Raw genomic sequence first — 24,681 nt, forward strand, 5'->3', positions numbered from 1 at the left:
ACAAGACAAACACTGTCTTGTTAACTGCTATACCTCGAGTACTTAGCTTAAAACCTGGCATATTAAGTACTTATTGCTATTCCCTGGCTGATGTGGCTCAGTGGACTGAGTACCGGCCTGCAAACTGAAAGGTCACTGGTTGGATTCCCAGTCAGGGCACATGCCTGGGTTTTGGGCCAGGTCCCCAGTTGGGGGTGCATGAGAGGCAACCGATTGATACCGCTTTCACACATCAGTGTTTCTCCCTCTCTTTCTTCCTCCCTCACCCTCCCTGTAAAGTAAGTAAATAACATCTTTTTAAAAATAAATATTTATTGCTGAATAAAATAATTAATGAAAATTTAATCATATCATCTGTACCATGTAGTATTTTTTAAATGTCTTTTTTTCTTCATAGATTTTAATTTTTATTCTAATAGCTATTGCAATCTTTTCTAGGATTGCGTTAAAAAAGAAGGGCACTGTAGCATTTTCTTCTTATAATTCTGTTCTTTAAACTTATTATTTATTTTTTAAATTTTTACTTACTGATTTTTAGATGGGGGGGCGAGAGAGAGGGAGAGAAACATCGATTTGTTGCACCACTTACTCATGCACTAACTGGTTGATTTTGTACGTGCCCTGATGAGGAATTGAACCTACAACCTTGATGTATCCGGATGACGCTCTAACCAGCTGGGGCACCCAGCTAAGGCTTGCTCTTAAAATTTAAATAAATGTCCTGTACATAGAAGATTCTCAATAAGAACTATTCTACAATCATAAAAATCCTGTTCTATGGAAAGATCCTTAGAGATTCTATATTTCAACTTCCTTGAGAAGAAAACCCAACTACTGCAGCATTTTTGGACTGAATTATTAGTGCATTATTATTATTTATGTACTTATGTCTAGAGACCACCTGTGGGGAGACATTCTAAAAATTCAGAGTTCTTTCTATCTGAAAATTGTGAAGGCGGATGGTCATCAGTTAGTTTACCTGACTAAATCTTATAAAAAGCTTAGTTTTTCTATACAAACCTAAACTCATTCAGTATTCATTTATAGACACAAGGGACCTATCATTACATAAATGCTCATATATGTAACACTCATACATACATGTGCCATTTAAACACATCAGTATGTGTATACCTACATATATAATTTGAGGAGGCAGAAGAGTTTTAAAAAATATTTTAAAATGAGAGATCTCCTTACAAACAATTTTTACTGCCAGACTTGATGTTACTCTTGTTGACCAACTACAGCATCTGTGGCCAGGTCAAAGTACATTATCAACCCAAGTACATTTAGGGGCTTCACAGACCAGCCTTTTTTCTGGAGTTCTATTCAAATAAAACTAACAACGTAGAGTAACCGAAAAGGCAATTCAAGTCTTGGCCAATGTCCCCTGAACATGACAAAGACAATTAAACAATCCTCTTTCCCAGCTTGACTTTCCATGTCCATCACTCCCCCAAATAGAAGTCACCTCTCCCGTCTTCTCTCACTTCAGCGTAATTTAGCTTATTCGGGTTCTTACTTACCTCCCCCCCCCCCCCCCCCGCGCTGACCCGCCAGCCCGAACGCTTCCGGGAAGGGGCGCAGGTCGGAGGGCGTGCCCGAGGGGTGCGCCCAGGGAAGCTGCCGGGCCCACCGAGTGTGCTGGCTCAGGGCAGCCCCCTTCCGCAAAGGGCTAAGGAACTGGAGGTAAAAGGAGCAATGAGTAAGTACAGTGCAAAAAATAACATCCCAGACCATACATAATTATCTACTGGGCGGCAGGATACCGACTCTGGGTAAAATTAGGGTCTGTGAGATAGGCGAGATCCGTATGGAGGTGAGCTTAGGACCTGGACCTGAGCAATGAATTATCTAATTGATAAGTATTTGTGGAGCCTTCCGACTAGTGTCTCTCGGGTAGCTGTTCTGTTGTCTTTTCCTTTACAGTCACGGCTGCCTTTTAGCTGGGTAACATAAGGATCGTATGTCGGGGGGGGGGGGGCAGATAAAAACTCTTTACAACTTTACTAAGAGGTGGTTTGGGATAATGACGTGGTCTCTGAGGTCCCTGAAGACTGGAGCCCGGGTGTCCTGGGTCCCAAATGGTCAGGTGCCACTCCAGTTTAACAGTTCACAGGGCCAATTTGTCCGATGCGAAGCGCTCAGTAGCAAGGGCACCTGCTCCTAGGACTGTGCGCCTGGCCTCAGTCTCCAGGTGAGCCAGTCGGGGTGCCACGAGCGTCGGCTCAGGCAGTCAGCGGTGGCCCCGCCCACTGCCCCTCTGGGGGTCCCCTGCTACTAGTCCTCTAGGTCCTCTCCTCCCTCCCACCGCCATTTTCGGCTACGCCTTTCGCTCATTTCGACTCTTCTCGGCTTCCGTCCCAGATGATCCCTCCCCAAGGGTGCCACCGCCTCCTCCATCTCTTGGAGCTGGAGCCTCCTCCTCGGCCAGTGGCGTAGCCGGACTTTGAGTCAGTGCCAGCCAACTAGGGACCGAGGTCCGGAGCCGGGTGTAGACCCGAGCGGGGGGCCATGGAGAAAGCGGCCCGAGGCGCTCTCCAAACTGACTGAGGGCCCGTTGCGGCTGCAGGCGCCATGGACCGAACCCCAGCAGACCAGGTACGGGCCGGGGGCTGGGGGTCCCCGCTTCCTCCCAGGCGGGCCCACCTCTCCGAGCGCGGGCCCAGATACCCGGAGCCCTCGGATTCTTGTGGGCGCAGACCTGCTTCGCCTAGGAGCCTGGAGGCGCCCCGATCTCCTGCATTGTTCCAGATGCTGTCTCGGGCTTGAGGACGTTTTTCATCCCCCGTTAGCAGCCCCCACTCCAGGCTGGGAACTCGCTTTTGCCCCTCCTCTTCAGATTGGTGAAAGGGGCCAGAAGATTCCCAAGTTGTCCGTGCTCTCCCAAGTGGGTTTATAACTTCTAGGGAATCTACCCCCAGCCCCTCCCCATTTTCTTCAGTTCTGGAATGTGTTTTTCAAGGTGGAAAGGCTTTAGAGGGCTTCTCACCCATAGAGGCTATTATCCGAACGTGTGACAACTGCCGAGGAAAAGGATGTTACGGACTTTTTAGGTATCCGTTCCATTGAGCGAAGCATTGTTTTTACAATGGTTTTGGGGAGGTGTTCCTTTTAATATATGAAATACTACCGTTTCTCCTTGCTTTCTACCTAACCATTTTGCAAGAATTGGTGATTTTTAAAAGTTAAGCTTATATCTTAAGGGTATAGGTCCCAAAGCATGAATTCATTTCTCATCCCAAAGTAGTCCGATTAGTGTTCTGTTTTTAATTGCACCACCGAATTCTTGATTATCCATGTTAGTAGGTGCTGAAAATCAGGGCTTTTACGTTGTCATCACAACATAAAAAAAAATCTAAGATAATGTTTTATTTCCCCCCCCAAAAAAGTTTTAAGTATTTTCCATTCTTGAGACCTCTGTGAAATGACATAAATTGAGGTCGAAGTTTTTTCACTACATTCCCCTCTGTAGTGGAAGGCCTGTCCAGTGATGAACTAGGCTAACAGATGAAGGAAAAGGACAGATTAGTGATTTGCCTAATTATTTTACAAATGGATAATCAGCACCTTAAACTGAGACAGGGTTTCCCAAATTCCTCTGTATGATTGATTATATGTTTCTAATAAGAGCCAGTTTTGATTTTGAAATTGAGGTCTTTCTGCAGGCAAAGCACAGTTTCCTAGTTGTGTATATTTGTTTTTACAACAATTTTAATCATAAAAAAGCTTTATGTGAATATGACTCTGAAAACACAAATAAGTTTATGAAACAATACATGTATTTAGCAAAGCAAATTGATTGGAGCTTCTTGGCAAATACATACAGACTTTCCTGTTACCCAGAGTATTCTATATAAAGCCTATATCCAAATTAATGAAAAACAAAATTTTAGGGCATCTATTTAAAATACCTGAGATTTCAAAGGCTCACCAGTGAATAGGAAGTTTTCTTGAATGATTTTCTTGTATGCATGTCACTAATGAAAGGGTTAAACATTTTACCATGATGCCAGAACTGTAACCAGTAAAGCTACCACCTGTATACTTATGGTTTCTTTCATCCTAGAGGAAATGTAATTAACTATTTAGATGGTAACCTGTGTGTGATTATCTTAACAGCAAGTGCTGTGAGGAGATTATTTGAACTAGAGAGCCTCTTCCTTTTTCATCCTATGTTTTCCAAAGTCCACAACCTATTTAAAATCCTGTCGAAATTTAAGAATTAAAAAAAAAAACAACAATGTAGGTTTCCTTTGAAAATTTCCCCCCCACCTCAGTACTTCCTGCCTCTTCCCTAGCCTAATGCCAGGTAATGGGTTTATGAAACCGAACCTTGTCTTCCCTTCACATACACACTCAGGAAGCTGAGATTCAGAAGAGCTGTGCTACTTTGCCTGGTTCATGCTGTAGGCAGTTAAGTTAATTCAAGGGTCCTTGGATGGCCTGGAAAGCTGGGGCTTCATTTTATATTAGCAGTTTTCTGGGGCAAGACTCTTGTATTTTCATAATATTCTCAAAGGGATCCATTATTGAAAAAGGGTAAGAACCATTGACTTAATGGTAGATTGGCGTAGAACTGAGATTCTTAGAACTGAGATACGTAGAACTGAGATTTCTCAACTTTATGGAGTTCTCGATTGTTTCCACTGTACCAGAGTAAAGTAGTGGTTTTCCCAGGTTATTAGAGATATACTTTTGTATTTTTTTACTAGTGAGGTGAATTTAGATAAGTAAAAATCATGAAAAATATGGGATAATGTGGAAATTTCCATTTTTCCTCACAAAAATATTTGTTTTTTCATTTTAAACCAGTGTTGGTTTATATTCAGAATTCCTGGGACTGCCTACAGCATTATAACATACTCATTATAATACTGAGGTGGTTAGCAATAATGTAAATTAGGGTTTTTTTTAAAGTACTTAATACAAACTATTTGCATTTCATCTTAATCTGACTGAAACCCTTGGAATATTGCACAGTGTAACTTCTTAAAAAATCTGAGTGTGTTTTGCCTGAAGGTATTCATGTTGCTGTTCTTGGATTACCTCTTTTCTAAAAAAAAAAATATATATATATATATATATATATATATAATCTGTGATTAAAAGGATAAACTGTGTATATTTTGTCAAGATTATAATAAAAAGTTGATCAAGATTATAAAAACTATGTTACTAGGAATACGCACTAGATAATAGTCCTAATTGCAATAATGACTATGTGAAAGAATCTTATAACCAGAGGAGAATTTCAGCAATAATCTCCTTTAGCAAGACTGTTTTAAATAAAAACAAGTAGCTTAATTTTAACTGCCAGAATTAGATGTTCTAAGAACAGCTATGACTTGGTGTAATGCAGTTTTTTGTCCTTTAAAAAAATGCTGCTGTAAAGGGATGTGAAGAATAAATCCTGGAGTTCATTTGGTTTATCAAGGCTTTAGTGTTTCTATTTTTAGGGAACTTAAGACAGTGTTCTGAGATTAAAAAAATATAAGCAATAGCCTTAGAAATGACAAAACACTTGAGATTTATGGCCTCTTTTGTATTATCAAATAGTGTAAACATTGGCTTAATTTTTAGTATATCAACATTGAATAGGTTTTTTGAAAAATTTACAAAATTGTTGATTGCCAATGTCTGTAATTCTTATAAAAGCAAATGTGTAACAGATAGGATTTCACACAAAGTACAGTTTACCAATAAATACCAAGTTATCTGGCTTATAATTCTTTCCTTTAATGTGTAAACTTCAAATAATAGCACTGTAACTAAACATACTCTAAATAAGTTACTACATAATGTAATACATAATACTGACAGTTTGTCTTTATAAATATAAGCTAGTGATCTGTCTTAACCGATTTTTAGAATAATACTTTTATAATAAAAAAGCAATAAATAATTCTCATTTAGTGAAAATACCACTTGGAAAATTTAAAAGCCATTTTACCCTAAACCCTTAATTCAGAGAGGAATTTAAAAAGGAGAACTATATGTTATTGAAAAGGTAATAACATACTATGTGTGAAAACCTATGGGATGTGGCTGAAGCTATACTCTGAGGCAAATGTATAGTGTTAAACATTTTAAAAGGAAAATAAAAATTAAGTACCAAAGGTAAGGAGTTAGGGGGAAAAACTCCACAAAAATGAAAGGAAATAAATGTAAAAACAATAAAGTAGATAATCCAAAACCTAATATTAAAATTAAAAGCTGTTTTTTAGAAAAGTGTCATACTTTAATAGGATTAGATATATTCTATTTTAAGAAAGGGGTAAATGTCTGGATAGTAAGGCAACTGGACAGAACCTAAGTTAAGTACTTTGAACTCTTGCAAAACATACATGCAGTTTATTTTGGCAAGTGGTTTACTTTCAATATAAGCTATTCCAACAAGAAAACAATACAGCCAGCAGGTTTTTTTAAGCATTAAATTGTTTTTTCATTGAGCAGACATTTGTTTTACCTTTGGCTGTGAGAAATAAAATATCTTAATATTTGATATATTTCTACCTTAACATAGAATGTGGAAGGTTTCCATGGTCATATTTTTCCTGTAGGTGTGTGGTACATATTGGAATTTCACTGTAGGAGAGTGTGTTACTTTGTTCCAGTTCAGTTTTTGTATTAAGTGGGGGTCATTTTTCTGTTGCTTGATCTAGGAAAATTATTTATCCTCTTTTGGAGGTTCCATCTTAGAGCAGTTTAGTATACATTTCCTCCTGATACGACCTTAAGTAGGAATATTTGCACGTTTTCACTAAACCTGTCATACGGGGCTCTTTCCAGAATATGTGCTCAATGCATATTTATTGAGTTACATAAGCTGTCAGTGATCTGAATGTCTTTGTTTAATTAGAAACTCTTTTAGCCCCGGCTGGTGTGGCTGAGTGGATTGAGTGCTGTCCTGCAAACCAAAAGGTTGCTGGTTCAATTCCCAGTTAGGGTACATGCCTGGGTCGTGGACCTGGTCCCCAGGTAGGGACATGCAAGAGGCAACCTATCACTGTATCTCTCACACATCGCTATTTCTTTCCCTTCCTTCCCCCCCCCTTCCCCTCTCTCTAAAATAAATAAATGACGTATTTTTAAAAACCTCTTTTAAACAAAATTTTTATCATTTCATGTTCGAATAAATTCTTGGATTTTCTAGATTATTCACATCAAAGAGGTTTTATTATTAACATTGGTTTTAATATATGCAAAATTTTAATTAGCATGGGACTGTTTTCAAATACATGTTTCTGGGAAATTATGATTTTTTGTTAATTTGGAAAAATCTAAAATAATTTCTGAGAAAGATAATATTACTACACAGATTTTTAAACCAAGTAGTATAGCAATATGTTCTTTGTAGTTTAAACTTATACCATATCTGTATTTTTTTTGCTTTAAGAAGACAGCTCTGTGCTATAAAATTTGTGATTTCTAAAAAATAGATTTTGGCAAAGGTAGAGAGACCAGACACCGAAATTCAGACTGAAGAACATTGTATGAAGTAAGTAGTCTAATTTTCTCGTAATGTTTTTGTTTTCCACTATGTAAGACATTTTCCTTTGGTTTTGTACGAATACTGCCAAAACCTGTTGCTTACTTAACATATTATCTGTATGGGCTTTATTATGTGAAATTTTAAGAATAGTTTGGAGTTTTAACAGTACTTTTCAGGCCTGATATTGGCGGACGCACATTTTGATGTATGAAACCGAAGGCTCAAAGTCACAGTAAACAACTTTTAAAAACCATAGAGTTGTAACTCTAGGGGAAAGTTTGCCAGTCTGTTCCTGCTAGTGACATCTTCTGTTTGTACAGCTGTTGACTGTACAGCAGCTTCTCTTTTTTGCTGAACACAAAGGATCATTTTAGTGTTTGTGAATTTTATTGTTGAACTCTGATATCTTGAATTGCACTTAGAATAGAAGCCAATTCAAACTTTAATATTTAAGGGTATAGAGGGTGGGCAAAAGTAGGATTACAGTTTGTGAGTACACAGAACAGTTTATCATTGTATTAGTATTTATGACTTACTCATTATCGTATTGTTTATTATTAACCTGTCTTTGCCCACTCCTGTATACTGTGTACTTGTAGACGTTAATTATAATTTATGCATGATACTTTTAGAACAGTGGCTTCTCTAAGTTCCTAAAATTATTAAATGAAAGTACAGATGAAACGAAGTATTAAAAACTTGGAACTTTTGACTTGAGCAAAAATTTGTATTTGTTGTTATGAAAGTAATTTATGATCTAGTATTTTTTGAGGGGGGTGTCAAGAAAAGTGGTATTTAAAAATTTTTATCTTTATAATTAATGTTGCTTCTTTTTTCACATTAGACAGAGAACTCGACGTAACCATATTCCTTACTTTAAAACAAATCAATGTCTTCTTGTCCAGATTTATAAAACTGTTCAGAGTTCTCATATGTTCAGGAGGACTTTTTGATTTTAAAAAATGCTAAAAAGTTACATTCTTAGTATAGTTAAAGTGTGATTTAAGGTTTCTTATGTATGTTTATGAACTGCATAAAGCAACTTTCAGTTATCTGTGCCTTGTTAAAAATTGGCTTTTTTCCTTATTAAGGAAGCGTTTCGTATCTTGATTATTTTGTGCCTCATACAAACAAGTTCGGTGTTCTAGTGACTAACATAGTGAAAATTACTGACTTATTCTTTAATATTTGAAGTTTTTGCCTCCTGTGTTGACCTGCAAGAAATTGAGTTTAGTTCACAGATATTTGTAAGTACAGTTACTCCATTTACTTCAGATAAAAGTCGACTTCAAAGTTCAATCAGATGGGAGGAAGGATAGTGCATTAATACTGCAATACAGTTCAGATCATTTTCTCCTTCTCTCCCTTTTTACAAGCACTTCTGAATTTACATTGGAATCTTTTTAGAAAAAATTTTTTTTGAATTAAGGCTTTATATTGAGTATATCAAGTCTTATTTTTAGATTTTCTTGGATTTTTTTCCTGAAAAACATGCCTGAAATTTATTCTGAGAACTGTGCCTTGGTTAGAGCTTCTAATAAATGCCATTCTGGTATGTTTGTTGGAGGAAAGTTCTTTTTAATGATTACATTTTAAAAATTTGTTGTTATAAATATAACAGATGCAGAAGAAAACCCCCTAAATCCAATGTACAGCTAAGTGAATTATTGTAAGGTAAATACTTTGTACAATACTTTACCTTACCTTTGTAAGTGTCGCCCAAGTTAGGTTATAGAACTTTGCCAAGTACCCCAGAAGCTCTCCAGGAATCTCCTCCCAATCACAGCTCCCTCTTTCCTAACAGTAATTCCTATCCCGATTTATGGATCTTACCTACTTTTCTGAATTGTTTTGTTACCCATACGTGCATCCTTAAATACTTCAGTTTTTTAAATACGTCTTTTAAATCTCTAGATTTATTGTAAGATACAAAATAGACTCTGGCCTGGTAGCTCAGCTGGTAGAGTGTCATCTTGATACGCCAAGGTTGCAGTTTTGACCCCCGGTCACAGCACATATTAGGATCCATCAATGAATGCACAAAAGGCGGAACAACAAATTGGTCTTCCTCCTTCCCTCCCCCTTTCCTCTCTGTTTCTTCAAATCAGTTTAGAAAAAGAAATATAAAATAAACTAAAATGGAGTACATATTCTGAATTATTTTAGTTTGCTCAGTTTGTCTCCTGGGAAACTGAAGTACTTATTTTTTTTCCCTAGTTTAAGAGTGAACTAGAAGTTTTCTTCCCCTTACGTCTTTTTTTAAAAATTCATCTTAGACATTTTCCTTCCTTTTAATTTTACCGTACTAATGTAATTTCCTGAAATGGGCAGAAACAGACTTTTTTAGACTATTTTAACAAACATAATTATCCTTCAGAATACTGTTTAATGATTCCCCGCCCATAACAAAATTAGTTAAAAAACATTGTTTCATATCTGAAGGGCTAGATTTCGTACCATCAGCTTTATTTTGGGACTTTGAGGTATGACTGATTTCCTTGTCCTCTTGATTGTTTTAACAGCTTTGGTTACATAAAATGTGAATTTCATGGAAATGTAGTAGCCTTTGATAAGTTTTTTCCCTGTTTTATTTAATGACTTTGTCTAATCACATTTAATTATTTTAATTTGTGTTATGTTCCCTTAGATGTTTTGTGAGTACTGACTGAGGAGCCCTAAGTATAGTTTGTAAAAACCGACTCATATTGTTGTATTGTGAATTCATATTTTTTAAGTATTTTGCTCTTTTGTTAATAATGTGTTTTACTTTCTCTTTGAAGAATGTCAAGCTGTCAGCTGAGGTGGAGCCATTTATTCCGCAGAAGAAGAGCCCTGATGCGTTTATGATCCCTATGGCACTCCCGAATGACAATGGCAGTGTTTCTGCTGTAGAGCCAACTCCAATTCCCAGCTACTTGATTACCTGTTATCCATTTGTACAGGAAAACCAGTCCAACAGGTAATTTGTCGATTATTTTCTTTTTTAGTTGGGGGAGCAAGGTATAGGAAACATAGAAGTTGACGAAACACATTACTTAATTTTTTTTCCTTTTGTAACTTGTAAACATGAACCATTTCTCTATTTTTTAAGAGTAAATAAAATCAAATGATGTGGAATTTCAAAATTTATTAGCATAGTGTATTTTCTCACTCTTTGAGAGGATGTGGAGTTTTTTAGATATACTGTATTTGCTGTGCGTGACGCACACCCATGTTTTGTACACATTGTGCATGGGGCCGTTCTGCCTGTGGTATATAATCTCTATACCTGGGTATAGCGCACGCCCTTTTTTTTCCCTCAAAGATTTGGGCAACAAGTGCACATTTCACACCACAAAAAACAGTATCTCGTAATAAGTAACTGAAATTTGTTTGAAATAAATTGACATAAATGGAGGAATGAATTACTCAGAAAGAGGTAAACAGAAACCCCTTTTTGAGATTAGGCATCTAATCATACTTGCTAAGATAGTTAAGCATAAGAAGAAAATACCAAGGGATCAGTTCTTAACTTTAAAGCTTTTATGCTTAGTTAGCATATAACTCTAAACTCAGATTCTAGTTCTAAATTTAGCTTCTATGCTATAGTCTATAGGATGACTTAGCAAAATGCTTGCAATTCAGATAACGTGTGATCTAGTAACCACTAGGGCATAGCTTGAGATAGTCACGACAGCCTTTCTAACCCTGCTTAGATCGTCTGGCTGACTAGCACTTCATTGGTGTACTTCATTTTATGGCTTTATAAAAGTAATCTTAGACTCTTTCAAGTTATGTCACACTCAGAAAATTGTACTTCTTCCCTAACACCGTGGAACAAATGGCTGAGGCCTCTGCCCGGCCACCCCCGAGGGCAAAGGCAATCAGTAATTTTTCATGTCTTTGGCCCATTGGGACGCACTAGTGTGCTGGGGCACATTCTTTGAAACATTCTGGGTATATGAGATATGAGACCACTAAACAACCTTTTCAGAAATTAAATATTCAGGATAATAATCTGAAGCTTTGAAAAAATGAATAGATGTTATTTTTTAGAGAAGTTTCAGTTTACAGAAAATTGAGCAGATAATAACAAAATTCCCATATGTGTGCCCCCCCCCCATAGTTTTGTCTGTTATTAACATCTTGGTTGAGTGAGGTACATTTGTTACAACCGATGGGCCAAAATTGATTCATTAATAACTAAAGTTGGTAGTCCACATTAGTGTTCACTTTTGGTGTTGTACAAGGGGGGGACCCAAAAAGACCTCGGAATTTATTTGTAAAAAATTGTGTATCCTCGCATGCTTCAGTTGCCTTTAAAGTACTCTCCATTTGATGCAATATATCTATCGAGATGTTTTTTCCACTGCTCAAAAGAAGGTTTTCAACTCATTGATTTTGATGCATTTTAGTACTTCTGCCATGTTTTGTTTCACCTCTTCCACATTGGCAAAATTTCCTTTAAGAGCTAGGGTAGGGCATGGGGGTCATGCCATTTTTGGTCAAAAACTGCTGAACATAGTGTGTGGACAGGTGCAGTTGTAAATCACCCATCACGAAATGGACAAACATGTTTAAAGAGTCTCCAAAAACATTCCCTAAAGCTGAACACAGCCTCTCACAACACCACCAGCTGGTACACTGATATAGGTGGGTTCCTAGAATACTCACCTAGCAGGGGGAGCCTGTACTGTAAGGGGCCTACCCTCCAGAAGATAATTTCGGTTTTATTTTGGGTCCCCCCTTGTACATCCTGTGGGTTTGGACAAATGCATATAATCACATGTGTCCACCATTAGAGTTACAGTATCACATGAAATAGTTGCCCTGTTCTAAAAATCCTCTGTTCCACCTAGTAATCCCTTCTCCCCTCCCAGACCCTTGAGGACACTGAACTTTTTACTGACCCCTATAGTTTTACCTCTCCCATGTGGCATGGTTGGAATCATACGGTGTGTAGCCTTTTCAGATTGGCTTTCACTTGGCAATATGCATTTAGGATTCTTGCATATCTTTTGTGATGTGAGACCTCATTTCTTTTTCTTGCTCGATAATATTCCAGGAAGGGACATTTTTGCATCATATTCATCATCACTCAGGCTGCAGTATGGGCTCATGGAATTCATCCCTTTTGGTGGTTGTGCACCCTGTAATCTGAAACTCTTAATAGTTTGGGGGATTGGACAAGTAGTAGGAGCTAAAGGATCTGTCTCAGTTAAAAACTTTTTGAGTTATATGGACTGTGTCCAAAGTAATTTCCAAACTAATAATAATATTTTTGTAATTTGTCAAAATGACCAAGTGTGTATAGTATGGTAAATTTAATTTTACTTTCCTTACCAAATGATCTTTTGAGAAATCATGAGTAAACTAGCTGATTATTTAAAAGCATTTTTAGAAGCATGGCAGTGAACATTTTTCCATTTTGCTTTGTCATAGGAATAGTGAGGAAAAGCTCTACGCTCCAGTTCCCTATAACCCCTCTTTCGTCAGCAGCAACCTTCTGTGAGAAGGACTGCTGAGACAAGAAGAATCTTGCTGGTGCTTTATAGGAACTGTGCTAGAGGAAGCTCTAATGCTAGCAATAAGATGGCAAGGGACAGGCTTGCCTTTTCTCTTCTTTCTCTTGGACCTGAAGCCTGCTTCCATTGCCAAGGAGGGAAGCCAGGAAAAGAGCTGGACTTTGCCAAGTGTTTAGGGGAGTATGGGAGAGGAGTAGGAGACCCTGGGACAGAGCTAATGAGATGTGGAGGAATCAAATCACCCGTTGTAATGATCACCGTACACAATGATCATCTTACCCTGCTCTTTGCAGAAGACCGTCACAGTAACTAGCATTGGATAGGAACTTAAGACTCTTGGCAAGTCCAGCAGGTAGGTGTTTAACTTTTAGGCAGCAATGTCTTGAGGATGTTGAAGGGATAGTACAAATAACAATGGTATATACTTTTAAAAGTTTGGAATGTAGTAAACAATCAGGTTGAATTCCTTTATACTGTCATTTAAATTGTTACTACATATATGTAATAATTTCTGTAGCACAGGTGGCAAACACAAGGCCTGCAGGCCAAATCCAGCCCTCTACCTTGTTTTATCTGGCCTGGCACCTTGTTTCTACCTGGTGGCAGCGTTGAGCTCCGTGCCCCTAGTTAGGGAGTAGTTACATTTATACAGTCCTAAAATTACATTCAGCCCTTAGAAAGCAACTGTGAATCTGATGTGGCCCCCAGTGAAAATGAGTTTGACACCCCTGCTTTATAGCAAAGAAATTGATAAGATCATAATTTTATCTCATTTTTCAGAATTACTATGAAGCCACTATTCTTTTGTGTTTTCTTTATTAAAATGAATGAGTTGAGCCATTGTCAGTGTGGCTTTGTTGGTTGGAGTATTATCCTTTAACCAGAGGGTTGTGGGTTCACTTCCCATTCAGGGTACATGTCTAGGTTGCAGGTTTAATCCCTGGTCTGGGTGCATATGATCCCCAGTCCGGGTGTATGCAGGAGGCATCAAATCAGTCTTTCTCACAGTGATGTTTCTGTCCCATTTCCTCTCCCTCCCTGTCTCTCTAAAAGGCAGTGAAAGAATGTCCTCAGGTGAGGATAAAAATGAATTGAGATTTTGCTTTAGCATTACTCTCAGAATTGTCAATAGAATTGTTCTCTTTTGATTTGGTTTTACAGACAGTTTCCATTATATAACAATGATATACGATGGCAACAGCCCAATCCGAACCCCGCTGGACCGTACCTCGCCTACCCCATTATATCTGCTCAGCCACCTGTTTCTCCAGAGTATACATATTACCAGCTGATGCCAGCACCATGTGCCCAAGTTATGGGTTTCTATCACCCTTTTCCTATACCATATTCGAACACCTTTCAAGCTGCAAATACTGTAAATACTATAACCACAGAATGCACTGAGCGTCCAAATCAGCTGGGACAAGTCTTCCCGTTGTCTGGTCATCGAAGCAGAAACAGTAACAGAGGACCAGTGGTACCAAAAGTAAGCGGCTGATTTTGATTGGCTTTTATGTTTGATCTTTCTGTTAATAATAGTGTAAGTGATTTGCACTTGTGCTGATTAGCTTTTTATGTTGAATTTACTATAAAACATTTCATTCACTATTATATAATAGTTAAGGGTATAATATTTATAAAATTTATAAAAGAATTTGTATTATTTTGTTTCCTCGTTCTTAATTGGTGATATGATTTATAGTCTTCAAGTTCCTTCAGAGAGTTTTACATTAACACAATGGCACCAATATTTCCAAATTATTTTAATTTAGTGCTAAAAATTATATAGTGTCACCAGTATTAATAAGTGCTTAGTATGGATCCCTTGCTGGCAGTGTTGGAGGCCTAATGCACTTGAAGATATTTTAGTCTCCAGAAATTGTCAGGAGGTAGTTATGAAAAAGAACTTTTGTGATTCTTTAAATCTCTTCAACTTTTATTGTTTTTATCCTGTGAATTTTTAGGAGGAATACCATTTCGTTATTCAAAAGCTTGCTTTTCTATTGAGGCCTTACTATCAAAGCAAATAGGGAAAATCGTATTTCTTAGCACTTTTGAGCTAATAAGAGGCAGTGTGACTTCTTAGCTGCATCTTACTTCTGTATCATCGAGGAGTTGGTGCTTTGCTACATTCCACTAGCCCAGCTTGTTCATTGAAAAGTCTTTGTTTTCCTCTGGCATACTCTTGACAAATTAAAGTACAAACAAGCAGCAGAGGTTGTTTTGAAAGGCTTTTCGCCTTCATTAATGGGAACACCCTGGGTCAAGGGTAGTTTTGAGGGACCTCTAAAAATGAAAAGAAATAAGTATTGGGAATAAGATAGTAGTATATACCTTTCAGATGTTGGAGAAACATGATTCTTAGAATGCATTCCCAGCACTTGGAATGTTAAATTCAGAGTTCTATTTTATAAATTGTGATTAGTGATAAATACTCATTTTTTAAAAAATGAGGGAAAGGATCGGCTTTTAATATTTTCCTTGTAAACTCCAAAGCAGGAATTTCTTTTATACTTCATGCCTATCAAAGGCATGAAACCAAAATTTAGTCTTTGTATAAGTTATTACTCTTTAATTTATCCTTTTAAATAATAATTTATAATCTCTTTATGACATGACTATGTATCTATATTTGATTGAGAAAATTAAAAATGCAAGTAACAATTAAAAATGAATTTATATTTTATCTGTAGTAGTATTAATGATTATTTGAAAGATAATATTGGTGTATACAATACCTTATTTAGCTATTATGATTGGCTGCAGATAATTTCATGAAATCCTAACACACTAGCCGTGTTTCCCCATAAGGTGGGAGCCACTAAGTTGGAGCACACATTTAGGTATATTGTATAGTGGATGTGTATTTTATAATGTTTAATACTTTGAGTAGAATCTTATTTTTTTTAACTTTAATCAGCAACAGCTTTTACAACAGCATATAAAAAGCAAAAGGCCACTGGTGAAAAACGTAGCTACTCAGAAAGAGACAAATGCAGCAGGTCCTGATCACCGATCAAAAATCGTGCTTCTGGTGGATGCTTCACAGCAGACCGGTAAGGCAGGGGTTCTTATACACAGTGTGCACCACCGATCTTTATCTGTTGTCTTGCATTGACTTTATAATTGTGGATTATGCTGCTTTTCATGATTCTAGACTTCCATCCTTCCATTATCCCGCCACTTTGTTGAAATTCTCTAGGAAGGGTAAAACAGTCCCTGTCGGTAATGTTCTTTCCACTTGCTTGCTGGCTAATGCACAAACCCTGGCTTATTGAGCAGGGTTTGAGGTTTCCTTATGAAGTAGTGGAGCAGTTTAGAAATCAGATGGAATTTTTCAGAAATTGTAGAAATAGGAAAGTCATTTCAGTAGAAATCATAATTGTACATGTTTTTATAACTAGATTAAAACCTTTTATAAAATACTCTAACATTTTATAATACTTTTTTAAAGAGAGAAGAATTAGCAAGTTTTCAGTGCATATTGTAGCATAGATCTGAACCACACCTATGAATTCAAACAAGTAAAAAAGATTTGTAGAGATGGTCTATAAGCATTAAATAAAAAAGCTTTATCCTGGTAATAGATAAGAATTAATAGTCTTAAAATATTTTATCTATTTTCTAGTTTACATCATAAAATTCCACCTGATTGCTATAGAGTAGATAGATGTCTATCACCTCACACCCATTGTCACTGACACCAGTAAGAAAAAATCCTTGTGAATGATCCAAGGCCAAGAATTAGATCTGTTCAAAGGCGCATTTGCTTTTTACACTTCAGCAGCTTCCATTCAAATGCAGTCTGGCTTAAAATGAATTAGGTGGTGCATACTTTCTTTCCTTTGGGATGTACCTTTTCTTTTGGACTTCTATTCAGTTATCCTCTTACGACTGCTTAAATACATTAAGGGAAGAAAGGATCTGGGAGTCAGTCAGTCTTGCTGACAGTGCAGTCATTGTGTGGTCTGTAGGGCATAAAGCAGTGAGATCAGCGGCCTGACAGATGCTTGGGGTGCTATGGAAATGAATCACGGTGTAATCTATGACAAAGTTTTCTGCATTTTGGTTGTCCCTAATCATAGTGACTTATTTGTACATGCTTGCAACCTTTGGACTGTGTTCAAAAAGTTTGTGTACGTCTTTAGTTTAATCATTGTGACCACAAAATCAGCCTTCTGCAGTATAAGAATTAGAAAATGAAAAGATGAAGGTATAATTTGAATAGGTTATATCTTTTATTTATATTCCTATTTTTAGTTTATTTTTGAGTTCTGAGGATTATACATTCTATTTATGTACTCTTTAGTTTGTTTTTGTTTTCTTAGGATTAATTGGTATCAAAGGTAGAATGAAATACTACAAAAAGAATTTGTAACAGATTTTTACTCTTAACCACAAGCTTTTATTATTTAATAAGAATTTAGTAAGTGAGGCAGATATAATATAAAAAAGTGAATTGCATTTAAGTGTGCTAATAAACAAATTTGAGAAAAGATACCATTTGCAACAACAATAAAAATATAGTCTCTGGCAATGAACCTTATATAACATGTATAAAACATTTATGCAGGAAACTATAATTTTATTATAAAACATGAAGAACTATATTAGGTTCATGCAGGACAATTTGATATCATAAATGTAATTTTTTCCCTAAGTTAGTCTGTAGATTCAGAGCAGTTCCAATCAAAATTCCAATAGAAATTTTTGGGGAACTTGACAAACTAATTATAAAATAAAAGAGTAGTGGTCTAAGAAGACCCAAGACATCCTTGGAAAAGAACTTTTTCTCTAGATGTCAAGATCTAGTAAGCCATTTTCATTCTTAATGCTTATACAAGAATATAGTATACAAAAATTAAACAAAACATAGAGCCCCAAAACAGACTCATATATTTGGAAACACATTGTTGAATATGAGAAATGTCAGAAAGAGCATTACAGGTTTTTAACCTGTACCCCATGCAGATCTATTCCAGATGGATTAAGGACTGAAATGGGAAAACCACATGCAGGAAAAAAATGCAGGCAGATATCTTTATGATTACAGGGAGGAAACTATGAGTAATATTCAGAATTTCTATTTATCAAAAGTGAGTGAAAGAACAAGCTACAAACTTGGAAAAGGTTTTTACTGTGCATATAACTGATGAAGAATTAGTATGAGGATGTGTAAAGAATTCAAATGAATTGATAAAAAAGTGATCCCACCTTGCCCTCAGGGCCCCTAGGACACAGTGCCAAGGAGCTAAAACAATTTGACAGAACCGTAGGAATTTTTTCTTTGACCTAATTATCCCACTCCTGCGAATGTGTCCAAATAGAATCTCCCCCTAAAAAGAAAAGGGAATTTTTTGACCCAATTTTTCCACTCCAGTGAATGTATCCAAATAGAATCTCCCCCTTAGAAAGAAAAGGAACGACAAAAACACTAAAAACTGCCCAATGTCCAGTAACAGCTGACAAGTCAAGAGAAGCTCAGGATATTCGCTCAGTGGAATAATATGGAGCCTTCTTACACTGTAATTATGAAGAACATATACTTTATGTTAAACTCAATAATATTGAGGCTGTATAAAATTATGTCAGGGTGGAAATGTGGGGGAAAAGGACATTTATGATTTGTTGTATTGGTAGGAGATTGTTAGGCTTTTTTTTTAAGCTCTCGTGATTACTATTTGTGAAATACAAAAATAAGAAAAAGACAACTCAGTAGAAAAATAGGCAGAAGTCAAGCAATCCTAAAGTAAAATTAAAAGATATTTCACAGAAGGGAAAACATGAGTTGTCTAAAAGCCTCAGTAGAGATCTCAACCTCTTTTAAGCAGGAAAATCCAAATTAAAACTTACATATAGTGAGCTGTCTTTTTATGCCAGACAACTGGTGAAAATTATAGCCTAGAAGACAGTATCAAGTATTTGGTGAATATGTAGATCAATAGGGGATATTTATATCCTGCTGTTGAAGTGTAAACTGTGCTAAGCGCCTTTGAAAATGATTTGGCATTACTAGGAAAAGTTGTATATGTACCGTATCTCCTTAGGCCCAGAAGTATTTCCCTAGAGAACTTTCGCCTGCATACATACATACATTCATTTGTCTGTGTGAGAATGTTTATAGCATTGTTGTTCTTAATAATAAGTCATGCACAGTATTCTAGATTCCAGTGGCGTTGACGAATTACAGCCACATGCAGTAGAATTGCAAACCCAGTGTTGAGGGGATGGTGGGATGGGAAGCGAGACCCAGCTATAGGCAGTATAATGTTATTTTTATAAAATTAAAATTGCAGTGTTACATAATTTATGTTTTAGGAATACAAAGATTCATGGTGAGTCTATTTTAAAAAGGGAGGGATTACTAAGCATAGAATTCAGAATCGAAGTAACCTCTGAGGGAGGAAGAGGATGCAGTGGTGGAGAGGGCATGCGGGGGACCTCGGAGGGCTGGTGCTGTTCTCCTTAAATGGGTAATAGCAGTCTGTTCTATTTTAATGACACTAATATTTTATTCTCTTCATAATAAACATATATATAAACCAACTTGTCAGAAATATCTTAACTTTTAACGATCTCTTCAAAAAGTTCTCACCATTTACAAAGTCTTTATTTTTTTTTACAACCTTAATGATAATTTGACAAGAATTCATCAATTTGACCCTCACAAAAGAGTTGTCACATTTTTCTTGCCGTGTAGATTTCCCATCAGACATCGCTAACAAGTCTCTCTCAGAGAGCTCTGCCACAGTGCTTTGGAAGTCCAAAGGCAGGAGGAGGAGAACATCCCACCCTACTGCTGAATCCTCGAGTGAGCAGGGGGCGAGTGAAGCTGACATTGACAGTGACAGTGGCTACTGCAGTCCCAAACACAGCAACAACCAGCCTGCTGCGGGGGCTTCACGAACTGATTCTAGCCCCATGAATGTGCGTACCATTGCTTTGATTTCTGTATCAGTCATCTGTGTCAGTATTACTGTTACCTATGCTGAAGTTTAAGTGTCTATTTTCATTAACAATTCCTGTAGTAATATGATGATTAAAAACATTTTATATGTTTTATTAATATGAAAAATACTCATTTATGGAGAAGTATATTTTTCTAAGGTTGTAATAAGCATCCTTCATACTAGTCTAGATTATGAAATATTTGCAAGGTATGTGGTATTGATATTGAAGTGGAAAATAATTGCTGTTTTTGTTTCTGTTTTTAGAGTGTGGAATCATCTGTATGTACAGGTACTTATTTTTCTGCATAGTGTTTTTGCTATACTTTCTTCTTTGTCCATGTCAAAGTTTTGCTTTTAAACATGAAGCTTGCTGATGTTACAAAAATTAGAAATCTTCTAAAGAGATTCAAGTTAAATTGAAAGTACAGTTTTGCTGATAAAATTGAAAAAATGCCTCCCAGAGGTATTCAGAGGTATAACACTTATATTACTAAGAACTGGAGTACCACTTAAAGTTTATAGAAACATGTCCACTATTATGTTTACAGTGACCGGATTTCAGCACATAAAGTTAAGGAGCAATTTAGGTTTGGGCATCTTATATAAGGAAATCATATTTTAAATCTCATTTGTTACAGGTGGTGTAAATTGGTCCAATGTAACTTGCCAGGCAACTCAGAAAAAACCTTGGGTAGAAAAAAATCAAACATTTTCTAGAGGTGCAAGGCAGACTGAACAAAGAAATAATTCACAGGTAATTTGAATTAGGTTGGACAAATTTGAGTAGTGAGTTATGAATTACTATAAATGATATAATGGTTTTGAAGGTCAGTATTCTTAACTTTTAGAGATGCATATTGAATTACTTAAAAGTAAAATATATCTGTAACTTTAAAATGGCTTAGCCAGTAAAAGTATTATTTAAGTAATGAAACAAAATGGCAAAATGTTCAAAGTAAGTTGTGTATATATGGCTGCATATTGTACCATTTTCTACTTTTTTAATTTAAGAAATATATGTGAATACTTCATAATTGTAAAGTAGAATACCCTTCAGTTCTGCTTCACTTTGCTGACTTATCCATATAAAGAATTTTAATGCCTTAAATATTGATTCTTTGAACTCAAGACTACAGCCTTGCCCATGTGACTTCGCTTGGCTGTAAACACATGAGCCACGCTCTGCTTGTTGCAGTGCCATGGTGATGACTGCCTCTCCATGCTGTGGCCAGGTCAAGCCGCTTCCTGACCTTGGGGGTAGCGAGGCCTAGCTGCAGCAGGGCAGAGCAAGTTATATACTGTTACAAACTTCCAGTAACGGTCTCCTGCATCAGTTGTCTATGAAATCGGGGAGTTGTATATTGGTCAGTATTTTTCCTTTTCAACTTCTAGATAGATTGCTGGTTTCCTTAAACCTAGGCAAGGAATTAAGATTATATGAATAGACCTGTGCATGAACTGAAATAAGAGAAAGTTATTAATAGACCAAAATACTTGCCTATTTTTGCCTCCCTAAAGTGAAGTTGTACTTCAGATGTGCCCTAATGTTAATTAGGGTGTCAGGAAAACAAGTGGGATGATGCCCTCTTCCCCTTGGTTGTTGCAGAAATTAAGTCATCCTTAGTTGCTGGCTTGTGAGGCAGTCTTGCTTTATTTGATTAAAAACAAAAGAGCTAAAACAAGAATTGTTTAAAAAGATTGAAAACAAAATCCATAAAATGCTTGGTTAGGTACTGGAATTTTACGTTGAAATTGTACCTGCTAGACCTGTCAGTTTTGCAGCCTCAGCCCTGTTACTTTGGTATCAGTAGCCCCCTGGAGAGGAGGTAATACTGATACAGAAACGTATTTTCTCTCTGCCTCAGAAGTGGTGAGAAATGGTGAGAGAACAAAAGAAAGAAACTATGAAAATACATGTAGTGTGTTAAGTTTTGTTTATTTTGTAACTCTCCATTCCGTAAGACCTAGAGACAGATGTTGTATAAACTGTTTGCTTTCTTTTCTACTTCTGATGCTTTGTTATATTTTTCTTTTAAAAAATTTTTTTGAAAGATTTTTATTTATTTATTTTTAGAGAGAGGAAGGGAGGGAGAAAGAGAGGGAGAGAAACTTCACTGTGTGATTGCCTCTCAAGAGGCCCCCACTGTAGACCTGGTCTGCAACTCAGGCATGTGCCCTGACTAGGAATAGAACTGGTGACCCTCTGATTTGCAGGCCTGTGCTCAGTCCACTGAACCACCCAGCCAGGACTATTATATATTTTTAAGCATGTATTTGTTTCATTTTTGACACGCAGAATCTTTTTAAGTCAAAATATTCTCCCTTTTACAGTTTCTGATTATTTTTAGACTTAAAACGTCTTTCAGAAATCGAGTATTCACTTGTATTTTCTGCTGTTTTTGTAGACTGATGTTTCAAGACTTTTTTAAAATCTAAGATTAGTAGTATCACAACCCACATATTGATATAGTCAAGATACAGAACAGACTCCTCACTTACGTTGCCCATTTGTAGTCACACTCCTTTTCTTTCCCCAACCCTACCACCCTTAACTCCTAGAATCCATTGATGTGTTGTTTCCACTTGCTGTAGTTTTGTCATTTCAAGAACGTTGTATAGCCCTGACTGGTGGTGTTTAGTGGCTTGAGCATTATCCTGCAAATTGAAAGGTTGGTTCTCTTGCCAGTCCAGGTCTCTGGCTGATTGATGTTTCCCTCACACATCAATGTTTCTCTCTCTCTTTCTCCCTCCCTTTTCCTCTCTAAAAATAAATAAAACCTTTTTTTTTTTTAAGAATGTTTTATAAATGAACTCATACAGCCTTTTAGGATTGGCTTTCTTTCACTCACATGGTTCTCTAGAGATTTATCCAGGTTGCTGGATAGTTCATCCCTTTCTGTGGCTGACTTCTGTTTTCACAGTGTGAGTGTACCACATGAGTTTACCTGTGTAAACATTCATGTTTGGGGTGGGTGGAGTGACATACAGGATCACATTGTCATATTTTCCTTATAAAGACCTTATTACTCGAAACTTTCAACCTTTTATATAAATTATGCACTTTTATGAAAATTCATTGAATTGTATACTTCTGTATACTTTTCTGTATGTTATACTTCAATAAAATATTTACTTGAAAATAATAAGACATGTTTTTTTTTCCCCATGGTTTTTTACTTAGGTTGGATTCAGATGCCAAGGACATAGTACTTCCTCAGAAAGAAGACAGAATTTGCAGAAGAGACAAGATAACAAGCAGTTAAACCCCAGTCAGTCTCATAGAAGTGACCCAAATTCTGAGTCTTTATATTTTGAGGTATTTTTTCACACTCTTTTTGAAATCTGTTATAGCAGAGGTTCCCTTTATAAAATTAATTTTCTTCTATTATAATACTTTTTGTGTCTTAACATGTAACTCTGTTAGATTATAAATTACTTAGAAGTATTGACTTTATTTATTTATTTATTTATTTATTTATTTATTTATTTATTTTTAGGGAAGGGGAAAGGAAGGAGAAAGGGAGAGAAACATCAATGTGTGGTTGCCTCTCGTATGCCCCCAACTGGGGACCTGGCCCACAACCCAGGCATGTGCCCTGCCTGGGAATCGAATGGGTGACCCTTCAGTTTGCAGCACTCAGTCCACTGAGCCACACCAGCCAGGACTAAACGTTTTTTGTTTTTGTTTTTGTTTTTTTGTCTTGGCTGTATACAGGGTTGGGCAAAAGTAGGTTTATAGTTATAAGTAGGTGACGCGATTTATTCTTGTATTATGATGGATTATTGAATTATTTTCCATATTAACAGCTGTAAACCTGTCTTTGTCCTGCCCTGTATAGTTAGTCTAACATTAACTTTATTAATTTTACTTCTATAAAATTTTGCATGGGTATTCAGCATTTTGAGATAACATGTAGGGGTGGAACTTGATTTTATGTGGATTTCACCTAGTATAAAACTGTCTTCATAGTTTTTGTTATTGTTCAGTCTTTTTGTTAGGTTTTTCAGATTTGAATAAGTCGATCTAGTTCATTTGTGCTGCTTGTTAGGAAAGTCTTAGAGAAAGAAGAAAAGTTATGTTCTCTAACAAGCGGGAAGTTTATATTCTAATTGCACTATTTCTGTTTATCTAGTTGAAGGCCTATTTGTATGTGTGAAAGTAAGGTATTCTGAAGGATGCATTGAAGTGAATAAACGTACTACCCTTATGGAGGTTGCTCTGTAGTAGAGAATGTAGATATGTATACTCCTATATGCTTGAGTGTGGCTGGAGTTCAAAGGAGAGACAAGTCCCTTTGGACTCATGGTAGGACAGGAAAAACATTTGGAATAGATTTGGAAGAAAGAGTTGTGTCAAGATGCTGAACAACATCCCAGGTAACTCATTTGAGTAAATCATTTTTATTGGGTCATAGTTTCTGCAAAATAGGTTAGTAGATGAAGATTAAGCTGGAAACATGCTTGAGCCCAGATGCTAGAGATGAATGTTATATTGGATAAGCTTGGTAATTGACCTAGAAGACTTGAGAGTGCATCGTAATTATTTGATCAAAAACGGTACATGTGGTAGATTTATTATTTGCACTTAACCATGTGATTGGTTCCAAACTTACATTTAGTTAAAGATACTAGAAATAATCTTCAGTGTAAAGGAAGACATTGGTTAAGAAATTACTTTGAATGGGAAATTTAAATTTTTACTTATTTTTTTAGCTTTAAACTGTGATGG

General features: G+C 36.5%; 1 protein-coding gene across 5 annotated transcripts in view; it reads left to right on the forward strand.

The window, feature by feature from the left end:
* The first annotated feature begins 1,587 nt into the window (after positions 1-1,587).
* Positions 1,588-24,681, forward strand: part of SECISBP2L (SECIS binding protein 2 like) — a 49,900-nt gene continuing 26,806 nt past the window's right edge. For 2 of the 5 annotated variants that reach the window (XM_037156437.2, XM_053670047.1), the window contains exons 1-9: positions 1,588-1,708; positions 2,371-2,604; positions 10,279-10,457; positions 14,164-14,488; positions 15,923-16,058; positions 19,703-19,929; positions 20,217-20,241; positions 20,591-20,706; positions 23,134-23,268. In XM_037156437.2, the coding sequence (XP_037012332.2) occupies positions 2,581-2,604; positions 10,279-10,457; positions 14,164-14,488; positions 15,923-16,058; positions 19,703-19,929; positions 20,217-20,241; positions 20,591-20,706; positions 23,134-23,268 (1,167 nt within the window). In that variant the 5' untranslated portion in view covers positions 1,588-1,708; positions 2,371-2,580. Of the gene's footprint in view, positions 1,709-2,370; positions 2,605-7,402; positions 7,505-10,278; positions 10,458-14,163; positions 14,489-15,922; positions 16,059-19,702; positions 19,930-20,216; positions 20,242-20,590; positions 20,707-23,133; positions 23,269-24,681 lie in introns of all 5 variants that reach the window. The other 3 variants (XM_053670045.1, XM_053670044.1, XM_053670046.1) reach the window with 3 other exon arrangements.

This window comes from Artibeus jamaicensis, unplaced genomic scaffold, assembly GCF_021234435.1.
Source record: "Artibeus jamaicensis isolate MK-2021 breed Jamaican fruit bat unplaced genomic scaffold, CSHL_Jam_final contig_548, whole genome shotgun sequence".
Classification (NCBI taxonomy): domain Eukaryota; kingdom Metazoa; phylum Chordata; class Mammalia; order Chiroptera; family Phyllostomidae; genus Artibeus; species Artibeus jamaicensis.